This window comes from Podarcis erhardii, assembly GCF_964252035.2.
Source record: "Podarcis erhardii genome assembly, chromosome: 2".
In the NCBI taxonomy this organism is placed as follows: Eukaryota; Metazoa; Chordata; class Lepidosauria; order Squamata; family Lacertidae; genus Podarcis; species Podarcis erhardii.
The window spans coordinates 68,452,111-68,469,639 of NC_138498.1; the positions used below are offsets into that span (position 1 = coordinate 68,452,111).

At 43.6% G+C, this 17,529-nt stretch overlaps 1 protein-coding gene across 3 annotated transcripts in view; it reads right to left on the reverse strand.

The window, feature by feature from the left end:
- RNF145 (ring finger protein 145) overlaps positions 1 to 17,529 on the reverse strand; it is a 57,049-nt gene that overhangs the window by 22,977 nt on the left and 16,543 nt on the right. For all 3 annotated transcript variants that reach the window (XM_081851520.1, XM_081851519.1, XM_081851521.1), the window contains exon 3: positions 8,092 to 8,200. In XM_081851520.1, coding sequence (XP_081707646.1) covers positions 8,092 to 8,200 — 109 coding nt within the window. The remainder of the gene's footprint in view (positions 1 to 8,091; positions 8,201 to 17,529) is intronic.

Below are 17,529 nucleotides of genomic sequence, written 5' to 3' on the forward strand. Positions count from 1 at the left end.
TAGCGGCTTAGAAAAAGGGGGGGGGAGGAAAAACCGCAGGAACTCGCAAGACATTTCGTCTTGCGAAGCAAGCCCATAGGGAAATTCGTTTTGCGAAGCGCCTCCAAAACGGAAAACCCTTTCGTCTAGCGGGTTTTCCGTCTTGCGAGGCGTTCGTCTTGCAGGGCACCACTGTAATCATTCTCTCAAAGTGATTGATAGTGAGTGAGGAATCAGTCTATTCTAAAATATATATAGTAAGTAAAAGGTCACATGCTCAACTTGCAAAACCCAAGTTCAAATCCCAGCTGAGATCACTGACTATTAGATGGTCTTGGGCTACTCAGCCTCAGTTTTCCCTCTCGCAAAGAAGTTTAAAAAATATCCAAGATCACAGGTTTTCCTGGGGACGTAAACACTCTGCACAGCTGCTACTTGATACTACAAAATGTTTACTGAGAATAATGGTATGTGGGACTTACTTTTGGGTAATAATATTTAAGAATGCAGATTTTGGAATAAAATTGATGTCTACGCCTTGGAATTACCAATGGGCTTCTACAACTGAAACAACAATCCACAGAATTGGTTGCAAGGATGAATGAGACTGAAAGGCATACCAATACCATGAAGAAACATAGATCAAGCCTATTAGTATATTGCATCTGATCCTTTTAGACTCCCCAATAGCAAAAATTGAATTATTATTTCAGCCAGAGCTACCAATGGAAAAGAGTAATACTGAAACTCTCTCAATTCTTGCCCCTGCCCGCCAGATCCTTTCTGCTAAACAGCTGCAATTATACCAAATCTGCAATCTGAAGAGGTGCCAAGCTACATGTTGTTCCATGTTTCTTTTTGCTGATAGATTCCCTCCAGCCCTCCCTGTGAAGGGAAGGATCTAAAGGAGGATGGAATCTTAAGCAGCAGAGCAGGCAAAAGATGCTGGTTAACCCTCAAGCTGCTTTTTCACAAATGAGCAAAAATACAGGGGTCCTGGCATTCCCCCCTCCCGTAGGTAAAAATCAGGTTTAGGAAGTTATTTTGAAAGGGCAAAACAGACGATAGGGATAGAAGTATTTAGGCAGTGATTTTGTGTGTGTATGCGTGTGTGTGTAAGAGAGAGAGAGAGAGAGAGAGAGAGAGAGAACACACAAACTGGTCTCCAAGGAGTGTGGCTCCCAGGGGGAACAGATGTGCTTGCAGAGGCCTCCTTAACATCCACAGGATCTCCTCCCCTGCTGCAATTAGCCATGAAAGAAGTATTCTACTGTAGTCAATAAATTAAAATAGGTTGCAGTATATGCTTGGCTGCCCTGTGTGTATGTAGTGCACACAACAGTTTCTCCAGTTTGTAGTTGTGTCTATGGGCCCAAAAAGGTTGGTAACCCCTGGATCAAAAATTCCCCAAAGTTCCTTTCCTTGGCAGAACAGCAGTCATGAAAACAAGATTGACGGGATCACATAAAATTTGTAGCTTGGGCCCAATTTTTAGAGCCGAATGTGAAATTTACAAGTATGCAAAAAGAGAGCAAAATAACTGGTAATGGAAATTGAGGGAATAACTGTGAGTACTAAGTAAAAGAAACTCTGTCTCTATTTAGGAGAGGCACATTAATTTAGGAATTTTTATGTGGGCTTCTCTCTGATTCATTTATCCTTCATAGCCTTGTGCCTTAAGATACTCTTGGACTTAAGGCAGCGCTAATCATAAACAGGGAGGGAAAGCCCACTCAAGCTGCAACATGAGCTGGATAACAAATTCTTCTCTTTAACTCATTACAAACTATTTGGCTTCCGAGTTATGAAACTAACAAAATGAGTAATTCTCTTGTTATAAACATTTTAAAAATCTGCCGTGAAGTAGCAAGCCTGACACAGGTACGTGGAAGAGGTGTTTGAAGTGCTACAAGTAGGTGCAGGTTATGCTACAAGTACGTGAAGTGGCTCTCTTTAGTCTACAACCAGCAATTAAAATGCATGAGAATAAGAAAGGGATCTAAAGGACCGATACCGCTAGTACATTACGACCTTCTCCCTCCATCTTTGCTGCACACATTCTCCCTTTTTCTTGTCCAGCCAGTACTATGCAATCTGTCACTCCGGAAAAAGTGCCCACTGTGTTTTTTTAAAAATCAAATTTAAAAAACACCACCACCTACCTTAATTTTAAAATGTGTGTACAGTGGTACCTCTGGATATGCACACCTCCAGTTGTGTATCCTTCAGGATGCGAACGTGGCAAACCTGGAAGTATTTTTCCGGGTTTTGCCGTGCACACATGCGCAGAAAGCAGTCCCTCCAGTTGTGGGAACCTCGGGATCCGACCAGAGCTCCGGAATGGATCCTGTCTGCAACCGGAGGTACCACTATATCCCATCCTTTGTATTGTTACTCCACAGATGGCTAACAGTAAGTAAGTACAGTAAGTAAGTAAGTAAGTAAAGGCTCTCTAAGGAATGATTCTCAAGATGGATCCTTGCACACACACTGAACTAATCTCGTTTAAAAACAAAAGACACATTTTAAGAAGCATTTCTGAACCTACATGCATGCATTCTTGGGCATACAAGAGATGTATTTGCAAGCTAGCAAGGATGAATTAATTATAGGCAACTGTGGTTTCTTTAGCCACATCAGATAATTCAACAGACACTTTTGTTACCCGTCTTCTCTGTTAAGGGCAAGTATCTACACAGCTCCTTTCTAGCTTTCATATTATTACTGTCATCTTGGATTTGTATGTGCCACTTATCTGTAAAATTTCAATAGCACTCATTGCATTTTTTGGCATTTACCCATCTCTTTGAAAGTGTGGGAAAAGGAACTGGAATGAAAGTGTGAACCTGACAGCCAAGGCATCAGAATCTCGCGCAGTCAGTGGGACTGCTGAAGCCTGAGATCTCGAAATAGCTGCATGGAGAAGAAAGTTTGGTAGCCTCTACCGTACTATTTCCCCAAATTGTGGGTGTCCAATGCAACTTCTATTACTCCAGAACAAGAGTTTGCTCAGAGAAAACTCATGACGTCATTTCATGAGTCAGGATAAACCTGGATTCCTATTCCTCCTATCACTTGATTATATTCTACTGTATCTCAACAGCCACTGTACCAGTAATATAAGCAAAGGGCTTTAAAAACTCTTAAAAGCACTATATAAGATGCTATGTATTAAGAAAAGAAATACTTTGCCCTGAAGCTACATTGTAATTATGAGCCAAGCTTTCAAAGGAATCCTCTAAGGATGTTTTCAATATAGTAGCAACTAAAATGCCATAATAATTAGCTAAGCAATAGCCCTGTTTATTAAACTGCTATTAAGGAGCACAGGAATAAATACAGAGATAAATCTGTAGCGCTTGCTTCATTAGTATTTGTTTTATTCTGCTGCGGCAAACAGGTTGCTGAATAACGTCATAGGGGGATGCACTGTACAGTGGTACCTCGGGTTAAGTACTTAATTCGTTTTGGAGGTCCGTACTTAACCTGAAACTGTTCTTAACCTGAAGCACCACTTTAGCTAATGGGGCCTCCTGCTGCTGCTGCGCCGCTGGAGCCCGATTTCTGTTCTCATCCTGAAGCAAAGTTCTTAACCTGAAGCACTATTTCTGGGTTAGCTGAGTCTGTAACCTGAAGCGTATGTAACCTGAAGCGTATGTAACCCAAGGTACCACTGTATATGAAAAGAAGCTACAGTAGCACATGAGGCCATGTCCAGAGATTAACAAATGAGTATCTTACCACAATCCTGCCCTTTTATGCATGTAAGGATGTACACCTAATAGGAAGAGGCACTGCCAGGCCCCTATTAGCTTCCCTAAGACCATGGGGTGATGGAGGCCTTGGCAGGCCACTTTGCCCTCATCCTCAACCTACAATCTCTGGGAAGCAAACAAAGACCTTCCCTCTCCATTCAATGAATGACATCCCAAAATTTCCCTTGCTCTCTCACACACCACAGCCTGACCATTCAAGCTGCTAGTCTGCGATTATGTGGATGCTGTGCATTCTCTGGACACTGCACGACAACGAAGGAAACTTCTGTGCCTGAGGTTTGTATCAAGGTAACCAGAACAGAATGGGGAAATTATCCCTGAGAATAAAAAAGGTGAAAACAATGTGGAGTACCGTATTTTTCGCCCTATAGGACGCACTTTTTCCCCTCCAAAAATGAAGGGGAAATGTGTGTGCGTCCTATGGGGCGAATGCAGGTGTTCGCTGAAGCCTGGAGAGCCCCACAAGCTCGGGGGACAGCGGGGAGGCGGAACGCTGCCATTCCGCTGTCCCCGACCTGGTTTGGAGGCTGGCGGCGGGGAGAAGTGTGCTTCTCCCTGCCGCCAGCCCTGTAAGCTCGGGGGACAGCGGGGAGGCGCAGTGCGCCATCCCGCTGTCTTCCGACGTGGTTTGGAGGCTGGCGGCGGGATTCCCCCGCCCCCAGCTCCGCAAGCTCCCAGAGCGATGCTGAAGCTGCACGCAGCTTCGGGATCACTCTGGGACCCGTTCTGGGGGAGGGTAAGTAAGTAAGTAAACATTATTTTACCCGCAAGCTCCCAGAGCAATAGCAAAACTGCGTGCAGCTTCGGGATCGCTCTGGGACCCGTTCTGGGGGCTGGGGACGGGGGAAGCTCGGGCTTCCCCCTCCCCCAGCCCCGCATGCTCCCAGAGCAGACTTCGCGCAGCTCTCCGCAAGCTGTGGGAGCCCGGCGCAACTTCGCGCTGGCCTCCAACAGCTTGCGGAGAGCTGCTTGTTCTGGGGGCTGGGGTGGGGGAAGCTCGGACTTCCCCCGCCCCAGCCCCGTGCCTGGGGGGGGGGAATAATTTTTTCCCCTTTATCCCCCCCCCCAAATCTAGGTGCGTCCTATGGGCCGGTGCGTCCTATAGGGCGAAAAATACGGTAAATCATACAGTTCAAAGCAAAACAAAATGCAATTGCTAAACTTTACTATTCCACATACATACATTGGGTAGGATCTAGATATGCCCTTCTGTTCATGGAAGGAAATCTGATTCAATGGAGGTTCCTACAGACAACCTGTACTCCACACCATCTCCCACACTTTTCTGGAGGATCCCACAACCCTCTGGAGCAGCGGTTCTCAACCTGTGGGTCCCCAGATGTTGTTGGCCTCTGACCTTGCTAGCTAGGGGTGGTGGGAGTTGTAGTTCAACAACATCTGGGGACCCACAGGTTGAGAAAGGCTGCTCTGGAGCATCTTTGCAGATGTTTACAGTTGGGTTGGCCAATGTGGTGCCCTTCAAATGCTGCTGGACTACAACTCCCATCAGCCCCAGGAAGCACAACCAATGGTCAGGGATTACAGGAGTTGCCAGCCAACATTTTGAGGCTCACAAATTCCCCATCCCTAGCCAATGTGTATGATTTAAAGCCAGTGTAGCTGGCTCTGTATACACAGAGTCACTGCCGAATCAATTTATCCTATAATAAAGGAGGAAAGGGCAGCATACATGTTGATGTAGTAGTAGTAATGAAAGACAAGATGCCAAAGTGAGCCTATACAGATCATGGAAAGCTTTGAGAAAGTTAGGAATATACGGGGGGAAAGCTTGCTTGATGGGGAGATGGGAAACTGACTGACTACTGGATTATTGTAATTTGAACAAGATTCAGGCTCATGTATACTCTCTACCACCTCCTTTCATTTCTGAACAAGAAAATTATCTTCTTTGTTTACATGTCTTTACAATGTCCATTTGCTTTTCTCTCTCCAATTCCAAACCATCTGCTGGAAGAGAAATTCTGTTGGTTTTGGAAGCCAACATACTACTTTCTGGACATCATTTTAATACACCAGTTTCCACACCACAGAACACCGCAAGGAACTGGCTTCAATTCCACATTCCTTGCATTTCCCACATAAAATCTTCAAGATGGCTCCTCTGCTAAAAAATAAATTAAAAAAATCAATGTCTGTGCTAAAGAGAATTTTTCTCCCTGAAGAAAACTTGCAGACACCATGGAGTCTTATTCTTCTTGATACTTCACCCTCGGCTATCCAATGTCTAACTTTTTATTTCACACCCTCAAAGTCAATAAATTCCTTGCTGCAAAGCTAACCGGAAAAGTAATAAATATCTACAATAACTGTCACAGCAATGATTCTTTATGTTCTTGGCTACCTTCCTAGCTCCCCCTTCCCATATTTTGTCCACCGTAGGCTGAAAAGCTGAATCACGTTGTTGGCCCAGAATGCAGCTCAGATGGCAGAGGTCCAATAGCTGGCTAATGATGGCCCTGCGTATCTGCTTGACACACATAAATATGCTAACACAGGGATGGGAAACAGGATCTGGCCAGTAGGCTGAACGCTGAGCTTCCCCACACCCTGAAAGCCCACTTTTGTCAGGCGCTGGGTGGGTGCAGCTTTAGGAAAACAGCCTCCAGGCCATATCAGAACCATTGTTGGGCCTCATTAGTTCTGCAGGCCAGAGGTTCTCACAGCTGTGTTAACATGAAGGGAATGGTTTTTCTGCATTTTTAAATAAAACTTTTGTTTGAGAACGTAAATGTGACCAAAACTAAAAGCACAGTATTTTAAAAAATCTTTCATAGCAATGTTATACTTGACACTCAAAAGTGCACATGTTATTTTCCTTTTCTTTATACATGTAGGTAGGGCCTGCAGATTTCAGACAAAAGGAAGAGTTGTTGTCTGAGTTGAATATGCCTACTAACCCAAAGTCTGAATGTGAAGATGTGAATACATGGGGAGGGGGGAGGGAGTTAAAAGCCTGCAGAATTGAAGCAATTCCATACTGCATAAAAAGACCACTTAATAGCTGTATTTGAAGGGTGGTTGCTTTCAGAGATAACAGAGTTCCATAAATTGTGCCACATTTAGTTGTATACTGTGGTACCTCGGGTTAAGTACTTAATTCGCTCCGGAGGTCCGTTCTTAACCTGAATCTGTTCTTAACCTGAAGCACCACTTTAGCTAATGGGGCCTCCCACTGCCACCGTGCTGCCGCCGTGCGATTTCTGTTCTCATCCTGAAGCAAAGTTCTTAACCCAAGGTACTATTTCTGGGTTAGCGACTCTGTAACCTGAAGCGTATGTAACCCAAGGTACCACTGTATCCTTCAGCTGTTATGTCCATATCTGGTTCTTCAAATATGGTTAGAAACAAGAATTGTATGGGAGATGGTTTATTTAAATACTTTAAACATTTCCTCTGACACTGCACTCCAGACCTCAAAGACAGGGTTTTGGTTTTGATGCTGTTAAAATTGGGTTGTTTTTCATGACTGTCTTTTAAAGGTGTGATACTGTTATTTTTAGTTTTGCATTTTACATGTTCTCAGCCACTTTATATCTAAACCAGTGTTTCCCAACCTTGGGCCTCCAGCTGTTTTTGAACTACAATTGCCATCATCCCTGACCAATGGTCTTGCTAGCTAGGGATGATGGGAGTTGTAGTCCAAAAACAGCTGGAGGCCCAAGGTTGGGAAACACTGATCTAAACGCATGTGTGCGCACACCCACACCCCTTACATATCTAGGCATGATAAGGGAACCATTACAACCCAATACAGTACAGGATTGTGTTTCAAGTCTCAAGACTCATTCCAGGCTACAACTAAAGTCAACAGAAAGGTTTCTCATAAATTCTTTGGGAAAACTAGTGTTTGACTAGGATTGTGGAATCTGAGTTCAAATCCCCATTCTCCTACAAAGCTCAGTAGCTGAGTTAGGGCACGTCACTGGTGCTAATATAAACCCACCCCTCTTTTGTGAATAAACAAATGGGAGTGGGAACCATATGCATCAAGATCCTTGGAGAAAAGCCATAATATAAACTACAAGTATAGTCAGCAGAATAGAGTGGGAGGCAGATTTCAGAAATTTCCCCTCTAAATCTGCTCTAGAGGATTGGGGAGGGACTTCTAGAGAAGATCTGTGGAGGGTTTTCTGGAGGTGGGAAAGGGGGATTGTCAAAAACTGATTTCCCTCACTTTCTGTCAGGGGACAGTCACCACTGGATGCTACCTTCTATAAATACATAAATGGAATAAATAACGTATTTTGCAAGTGGAAGTTATTGGCAAAAAACTCATTAAATGCAAAGCTTACAAGGGTGGTGAGACAACTCTTACCTGGATATCTGATGACCAGCATACAGCAACAGTGCAGTTAGAAAATACAGGTAGAGTTGAACCAGGTGTTGTCTGGGTAAGGTTAGGAGCACAACACTTAAGATGTAACCTGGAGAAGAAATGGAAATAATTTCACAGTTAAATCCATGGACTTTTAAAGAATGATATTATTCATTTCTTTTAAAAGTGAATTTAAAGTTACCACTTTCTGCATTTTTTAAAAAAACAAAAAAGAAGGTGTTATGGCTAGAGCCATAGCAAATCAAGAAAAAGACAATTAATATTAGAGAGGTCAACTGATCCACAAAATGTCAGCTATGAAGCCCACCTAGATAATATAGTTGTCACATAGGGCAGAATCTCACTGGTTTTTCTGGTCCTGTTGCTCCAGTGAAGGTACCTATTAGCAGAATAGGAGAGGGAGGCTATTTTTGCAAAATCCCCCACCTCCTGCATCCCCCAGAACAAGCACCCTCATTCTGTTCTGGAGGTTTGGGAGGCTGTCCAGAACAGATTTTCAGGAGGCACAGTGCAAGGGAGAGAGAGAGAGAGAGAGAATTGACAAAAGCCCTTCAACTTCATGAAATCCAATCACAGAATCTCTCCCATGTAGTTTGGCCCAACAAAACCAAGCAAAATAATTGCAAGCTGAACATAAGCCAGCACTGCGAAGCAGCTTATGAAAAAGAACATAATGCAGTCTTGGGCTGAGTTAACAGAGGCAGATTGAAACAGTTCCACTCTATTCTCTGTTTGTTGGGGTGCATCTGGAATAATGTACACAGTTCTGGGCAACACATTTAAGAACGTTAAACTGGAGCATGTCTAGAGGAGAGCAATTAGGATTGTGGTGGTGGAGAGGGTCTGGAAACCAAGCCCTATGAGGAACAGCTGAAGGAGATGCTTCTGTTGAACCTGGAGGAGGAGGAGGAGGGGAGACACTCCCTTCAAATATCTGGAGTGCTGCCATGCAGAAGATGAAACAAGTTTCTTCTCTGCTCTAGAGGGCATAAAAGAACCAATGGGTTGAAATTGTGGTGAAGCAGATTTCAGATACAAATGTGAGCAGAAACCTCCTAACAGTAAGCTGTCTTGGGAGGTGATGGATTTCTTTAAGTGTATTTAAGCAAAAGCTGGACTCTTCTGTCAATGATGCTGTAAGCTGCATTGCAGAACCCTAATGGAAAACAGGGCTGGTTTAGATTACCTTTAAAGTACTTTGCAATGCTATGTTTCTAATGGTTAGGGAGGTAAGAATGTTCCTTTGCAATTAATCATACAGTCCCTCATTACTACTCTCAAACAACAGTAAACTCATTGAGGAGACAGCTGGTGGTGCACCCTTAAGAATACTTTTTCATGGAAAGCAACCAAGGAATCAATACTTCAATTCAGGCTCTGAACGTTTGCTTATTCTTTCAGTTGGGGCTCTGAACACTTGCTTATTTTGAGTAACAGCAGCAGAAGTGGTCTATTCACTCACTAAGCAAATGACATTCTTCATTTGTCGTAATAAAAGGAGGTGATCGACATAACTTTGCTGTCAGTCAAAATGTTCAGGAAAAATAAGTCAGAAATCAACGCTGAAATAGGGAAAGACATTTCAGTCTTTTAGATATAGACTAAGATTTCCCTTTAAAAAAAGAAAAGGAATCACCAATGAAGTACCAGTTTCTCAATGTTTTGGTTTTCTGAAGACCTGTGTTTTACATGGCTCCCTATCACATTGGGCATGATCCTGATTCCCCACCCAAGACTGAATGTGTGGAGCTCACATGCAGCTGCTGTGTGAGAAAGGCTTTCACAGCAGTTCACATGTTAAGCCACAAGCAGTGTTGTACTTTCCTGAAAAATTTTAATCAGGCAAACTTTTAGAAAAAATTGCCTTAGAGAATATTCATTTTGCATCAAATGTTTTCCAAAATCCTAGAGACTGAACCCGTTCAGAATTATTTTACTCTTATTTTACTCTCTCAGTCTCTCTCTCTCTCTTTTAGTAAGGAAAGCTTTTTTTAAAAAAAGTATTTGCAGTTGGCATTCATTCACATTGCTACCAAGGAACTAATGAAATGGAAAATTTTCTGGTGGGGGAAAAAAAAAAGCTACAGGAAGTTTTCCCATTTTGGAAAATTTTCCACATAATGTTTTCCATCCCACATCACTGGCTGCAAGTAAGACAATGCCATGAGCAAGAGCTCTCTAGAAAAGGTAGCCCCAACAGCACAAACCTTAAAATGCTGGAAGTGATAGGCAAAAATAGAAGAGTCAAGGTCACTGCAGCTACAATACTGCTGCTTATGAGCTTACCAATATCTCAGCATTCACTCTGATTTTATGATTGCGGTAACCACTAAAAAAAAAAAAAAAGCACCTTGCAGATTTCCATTTTTTTCCTGCAAAAGCCTCAGCTCTGGCCAATGCGCATTTTCATAATCAACAACGTTGGCATCCTAAAATGATCAATGCAGTATGTGGGACATCCTGTAAACAACTGAGAATTTTATATCCCAGTGGCTAAACATTCAGAGATAGAATGGGCTGGTACTCTCTGTGGAAAGACAGGGATTCTGAGAAGAAACTGGAATTTGCACCTCTATTCCGGTCCCCATCCTCACTAATGTAAATGTTCACTAGCATCTCCAGGTTTCTAATCCACCAGCTGCTTAGCAAATCAAGGCCCTGGTGATCAAATAAAGTGTGTGATCACTGAAATGTCTGTAAATTGTTTCTCTCACATAATCATTGCCATTAGATCAGCTGAAGGTTGATATACACACTTTAAATGCAGGCACACAAACACAAGCCAGCATGTTAGTAGCGCAACACACTGTGCAAGTTTCCAACTTTAAAGTAGTATATTCCAGAAATGACCAAATCACAGGCTGAAACACCCTAAGCAGGGTTGAGGAACCTGTGACCCTCTGAAGACCACAAGCTTGGTAGCAGGTTCAAAGGCATGGAAATAATAAGTAGTAAAGTACTAGTTATAGATTCGGGGCAACCATCAAGCACATGAGCTTTAGCACATCTCTTTGCACCAGTAACATATGAAGGAGGACACTATCCTTGAGAAAAATGCATGGATTCCATATAGGGGGATATGAAAGAGCTTGTTCATTGTTCCATACAGGTACATAACTTTGCATATCACACCAACGTGCAAAATCACTTGCACCTTGTCAGTAGCATTTCTCCCAGTGTTAAAAGCCACTTGAAGTTAGCAGCGACAACAAGGTGAACATAGTTCTTATCAGGCATGGTCTGCAGTTTCCAGTGAAAGTGTTTATCTTCAGTAAACGGCGTCCACTCTTGGCCTTATACAGCCCCTTATCCATGCAGTATCTATTCTGGAGGACAAATGCAGGCATGAAAGACTAATGGCAATACTATCATTAGTCTTGATCTAATGAGGAACTTGATTATGCAGCCGATCCAGGAGGATCTGCTACAGGGAGTTCCCTGTGGGAAACTTGGTTTCACAGCCAATTTGGTAGCCTTGAAGCTACATTCTATCAGCTGCCGAGCAGTGACTTCAATCCTGGTTTCTCTGCAAGGATTGGGCCCGCGGTTGAGTTTGCCACAGAGAACTCAGTCATGCAGCTGATCCAGCTGCATCTCTGCATGCGAATGGTTTGGGGAAAACAGTCTCATGGGTCAAACTGGGACTGTGCTAGGCCAAATTTAGCCCACTGGCTGGAGGTTCCACATCCCAGCTCTAATTACTCAAACAGACAGGTCTTAACCACTGTACTGCACAGCTTTGGCTACAAAGAGAATATACAGTGGTACCTCGGGTTAAGTACTTAATTCGTTCCGGAGGTCCGTTCTTAACCTGAAACTGTTCTTAACCTGAAGCACCACTTTAGCTAATGGGGCCTCCTGCTGCTGCTGCACCGCTGGAGCACAATTTCTGTACTCATCCTGAAGCAAAGTTCTTAACCTGAAGCACTATTTCTGGGTTAGCGGAGTCTGTAACCTGAAGCGTATGTAACCTGAGGTACCACTGTACTGGCTAAGCTATGCAGTACAGCGGTACCTTGGACGTCGAACGGAATTCCAAAATGAACCAAGGTGTGGCTTTCCAATTGGCTGCAGGAAGCACTTGCAGCCAATCGGAAGCTGCAGAAGTTGTGTCGGATGTTTGGGTTCCAAAGAACGTTTGCAAACTGGAACAATCACTTCCAGTTTCCGATCATTCGGGAACCAAAGCATTTGACTCCCAAGGCATTTGAAAACCAAGGTACAACTGTACAGCCATCTCTTTCAATTTCCTCCACAACAGCTGAAGCAAGAATGACACAATGGTCCAGTTCACGTGTTGCGTCCATTATGTCTCAATTGCAGCCACTACTAGATGACTAATATGTGTGAAAACTGGCTCAGAGAACACTGCTATCCCCTTAAGCACTTAAAAGGACTTAAGTAAGTAGCTGATAGGCCCACCCTGTTAACTAATTGTGTGGGGAAAAAAACCCTTACTTAACATGCTCCACTCTGTTCTTTCTCCTGGAAGAGGGAATGGATGCAGACCGCACAGCAAGTACTGAATGCAACAGGATAGCTATAGCCCTCATGTGCCTTCTCACTGTATTAAGTAACTAATTTTCTGCAAGGAACTCAAGATAGCAATTGATCACCACACAAAAACTTCCCTCCAAGTGCGTGATCACAAAGAGACACAAGGCAAGTCATAAGATTATGGGTTCACTTAAAAATAGCTACACTTCCAAAATAGAACATTTGAAAATTAGATCTGTCACTCAGGAACTAATGTAGGCCTGAGCATGAAGGCACACTATGAAGAGGTCTGTTAAAAGTGCTTAACCAAAACTACAACCTGCTCTTTCCCCCTCTGCATTTCAGTGCCGGGATGTGATCATGGCCTCAAGTGTGCTCTTTGACTTTGTGCCATAGAAGTGAGTGGCTGCTGAATGTCCCTGGGGATGCTATTAATGTGACAGCAAAAGCCTCTCAGGGGAAAGGCGGCATATCACAGCAGCCAGAGGACAGAGGTGAGAGAGGCAAAAATCAAATGAACGGTGAGAGAAAGATAGGTAAGGGACTCTGTTATTTATACAGAAAGGCTTCCTCAGCCCACGCATTTCTGAAGCAGTGACAGATTTATACTAAGCATCAAAATTCTTCACTCACGTTAACAGGCAAATCCAATTTCCAACTATCTACTTTGGGGCAGGGAAGCTAGCGTAACACTATGCAACCTGGATGTTCTTAAGAGAGGAGAGGAATCATATCCAACTGACTGCCTATTACTTGATGGTATTTGACAGAAGTCAAGAAGTTAACCACTTTGCACTTCCACTGGCATCTGTTTCATTTCTAAAGCCAATTCTAAGTGCTGGCTGTAACCTAGAAAGCCTTACATGGCCTGGGTGCCTCAGGACCTAAAGCAACAGTGGGGAACCTAGCCCATGGCCCTAATTAGCCCTGGCAGGCCTCTGGATTTGGCCTGCAAGGCCATGCTGAGCAATCCACACCCACCTCCCGGTCACTTGATGTCATATGATGTCAGGTGCAGAGATCCACTGTCTCTGAACAGTCGACAACAAAAAGAGATTCAACATATATATGACACCACCGGACAGCTTCAGACGGCAACGTATTTGTGAACATTTATTATTTTTTTGCTAACACTGGAAACAAATATTTTGATAGTACTTTGCTTATAGTAACCTTTTAAAAACCACTTTCCAATTTGTAATGCAAACCTCATTTTGTCCTTGCATTTAAAAAAAATGTTGCTTCACTGTATTCTCTTTTCCCATTCAGATTCTTCCCCCCAAGCCACTCAGGGTGGTATAAATGGTTCTTCCCCCAATTTTGTTCTCACAACAACTCTATGAGGTTGAAGCTGAGAAAAAGCGAGTAGCTCAAAATCACCCATCAAGTTTCACGAGAGATTGGGGAGTTGAACTCAGGGCTCCCAAGTCCTAACACTTGTAACACCTGTAATGGTTCTAGGGGTTGCTCGTGTGTAAGCCGGTGCTTATCTCCCCGGCTGGGTGCAAACACCTGGCTGGGTTGCCTAAGTGAACCTTTTCTGTCCGGACAGCCACTTACCCGTGGCTGACTCAATCGCTGGCAGAATCCGTCAGTGGGCGTTTCTTAAACTTCTTCCAGCAAAGAAGCTCTTTGACGCCTAGTCTCCTCCTACTCTCTCTGCACAGAAGCCTTCTGCGCAAGGAGGGCATGGGTAACGGAGGACCCCTACTCTCCCCGCTGGTCCCAGGCAAGGAGTCATGGGACCGCCTCGCCGCTTCCCCCATCTGCCCCCCTTCTCCACTTGTGCTACACTGATTCTCTTCCCCAGAAGATGGGCTGCTTCTCCCGATCCCTGGACGCTCTCTGGAATCCCTCTGGCTTTTGCTCTCTCCCTCCGGCACTGATGGCAGTTCCCTGACAGCACCCTTTATCTATACAGTGCAAAATCAACTCGGCCTGCTCCCACAATAGCTAACAACTGTACTGTCTTACAATTAACTTAGATATAAACAGTCAGAAGTCAACTAACTATCGGTTTTGGTGCGGAGTGGGGTTTGGGCTGTTTTTCTTAAGTATATTTTCTCCATAGCTCTGCAAGCCGTACGCCCAGCTTCCGCAAGTCAAAAAGACAGGTTGCAGGCTGTAATCTGTGGTGAAAATCAGTATGCTGCAGGCAGTAGACATGTACGCAGATCATTATCACCCCACCTGCAATCATAGCATTAAAACAGAACTACTACTAGTGCAAACAAAGCAACACTTTCATCACATGTACTCTTAAGAGGGCAGCATGAGCAACTGGCAATAGCTGGACTTCCTTTATTTTCTGGGACAGGTTTCACAAGGAAGGATTGCCAAGCGCAATGGAAGAAGTGTATGCCAACAATCCTCTGGAAAGCCTCAACGTGGTTCACCCAGAAATCCAATATGCAGCTCAGAAGCACCAATCTATAACGAACCCCATTCTCACAAATATGGCTAAGGCAGCAACATTATGAACTCTTTATACATCTCTGTAGCTGTCAGAGGGGGCGCTTTCTCCCAAGTCCAGAAAGCGTAACAATTTATCTGACCATTACATCTGGTTGTGTCACACTGACTTTGGCATTCTTACTAGGAATAGCCAGTGGTTGCATTAGGCTGAAGAATCAGAGACCTCCCACATATCAGCCTTAGAAAATGCCAGAGGGGTAAGCTGTGTATAGCAGCTCAAAAGGAAAGTGCCTCTATTTCTTTACATAGATCTAAGATACGGTAGGTCCATTATCTGAAAGTACTATTGCTGGAGCTAAAAGCAGATCTGGGTCTGGTTAGCACCTGGATGGGCAATTGCTCAGTAACCCTGTGTACACGGTCCTGAGCTCTATTGAAGAAAGGTAGGATTATCAGTGAATTAAAGGAATTTTCTTATTTTTCCTATCTAGCATCCTATCTAGCATCAGCTTAGCATCTGCACTACAAGCTATTTTATTATATCTACATAATTTTATTTGTAACATTATTTGTATGCCACTCTTGTCTGTGTACATCTTAAGCATATGAATGAAATGGGGGAGGGAGAGAGTACATATATAAAAGACATCATGTGGAAAAGATTATTATTTAAAAATCTAGACCACTTATGACAGTTTACAAACATGAATATGAATGACCATCCAACCAATGAAATCATTTATACTAAAATCAAACAGCAGAGACCACCCTTCTCTCAGTGAAATATTTCTCGAATTTATGAAACGTCCTTTCTTGCTGCTTAATATCCTCCAGGGGTGAGCAGTGCAGTCAACATGGTCTGAAATATCTGAATCTGAATCTCTGCTTGTTTTATACTAATAAAAACAAGGGCATGGTACTAGCATAAATGAAAGTATTTTCCCCTTTGATGTGTTGGGAAGTAAGGCAATGAATCTGACTTGATGGTACAGGACTTGATGGTACAGTAGGATTACAAGATACAGTGGACCCTCGGGTTACGTGCCGCTCTGGATACATAATCTTCAGGTTGTGAAAGCGGCAAACCCAGAAGTGTATTCTTCCGGGTTCCGCCACTCGCGCATGCGCAGGAGTGCTCTGTGTGCCTCTGGTTATGGATTTTTTGGTGTGCACACGGACCCCCAAAATGAATTAAATTCATAACCAGAGGGTCCACTGTACCTTAAAAAGAGCTCAGTCAGTTAAAACATAATTATTTTAAAACAATAACAAACAACAACAATAGACCAAGTATACGTTGTTCAGCTCTTCCATCAAGCTAGATGGTGAACAAAACAAACATACTGTATTTTTTGCTCTATAAGACTCACTTTTACCCTCCTAAAAAGTAAGGGGAAATGTGTGTGCGTCTTATGGAGCAGATGCAGGCTGTGCAGCTATCCCAGAAGCCAGAACAGCAAGAGGGATCGCTGCTTTTGCTGTGCAGCGATCCCTCTTGCTGTTCTGGCTTCTGGGATTCAGAATTTTTTTTCTTGTTTTCCTCCTCCAAAAACTAGGTGCTTCGTATGGTCTGGTGCATCTTATAGAGCGAAAAATACGGTAATTTACATTCTCTCTCTCACACACAATTACAATCACTGGTGGGGTGGGGGACAGTGGAGTACGGCTCAATGGTTCCAACCCCTCTTCTGTGTCCCCATCACCACTTTCCACACAGTGAAGGGGGAAGGTCTGTTCTCCATGTGCAGGCTCCTCTGCATGATTTAGAACCCTGCCACAGTCAGGGGAAGTGCCTGAGTAGGGCTAGTGTATTTCTGATACACAGGTATGAAGTGTGCCAGAGTTTACAAAATGCACACGTGGCTCCATCAGTTGTCAAACAAACTATCCTATGGGACCACTTCGCCCGGCAACTGCACTCCTCAGATGGGGCATGAGAGTATCACACGCCCCAGAGGTGCATGTAGCTTACACTAGAAATCAAGCTTTAAGTGTTATGGCCCCAGCCCTCTGGAATCAATTATCCGCTTAAATGAGGCACCTAATGTCACAATGTTTTGGAGCCTACTGAAGACATTTTTACTAAAGAATGCTTCCCCCAAGGCGTGACCCAGTCACTTATGGAATATTAATTGCATATGTGGACGTTTGTATTGTATTGTATTTGTATTGTACGTTTACAACACTATTATATCACTTTAAATGTCCTATCTTCCCCAAAGGAATCCTGGGAACAGGCGTTTGCTAAGGGTGCTAAGAGTTGTTAGGAGACTTCCAATTTCCCTCACAGAACTGTAATTTTTAGAGTGGTTTGATGATCAGTCCTTCTTCCCAGGAAACCTTGGGAATTGGGAGGCAGCCATGACTGTGCTCTTGCACCTCGTCCAGAAGGTGCAGCCGCTGCAAAATGGAGCTCCCAGGAACATCCAGATCAACACATACTATATTGGTATGGAAAGATCTGCACTGGCTACTGACCTAAGTTCAAGGCTGTGTTGCTGACAC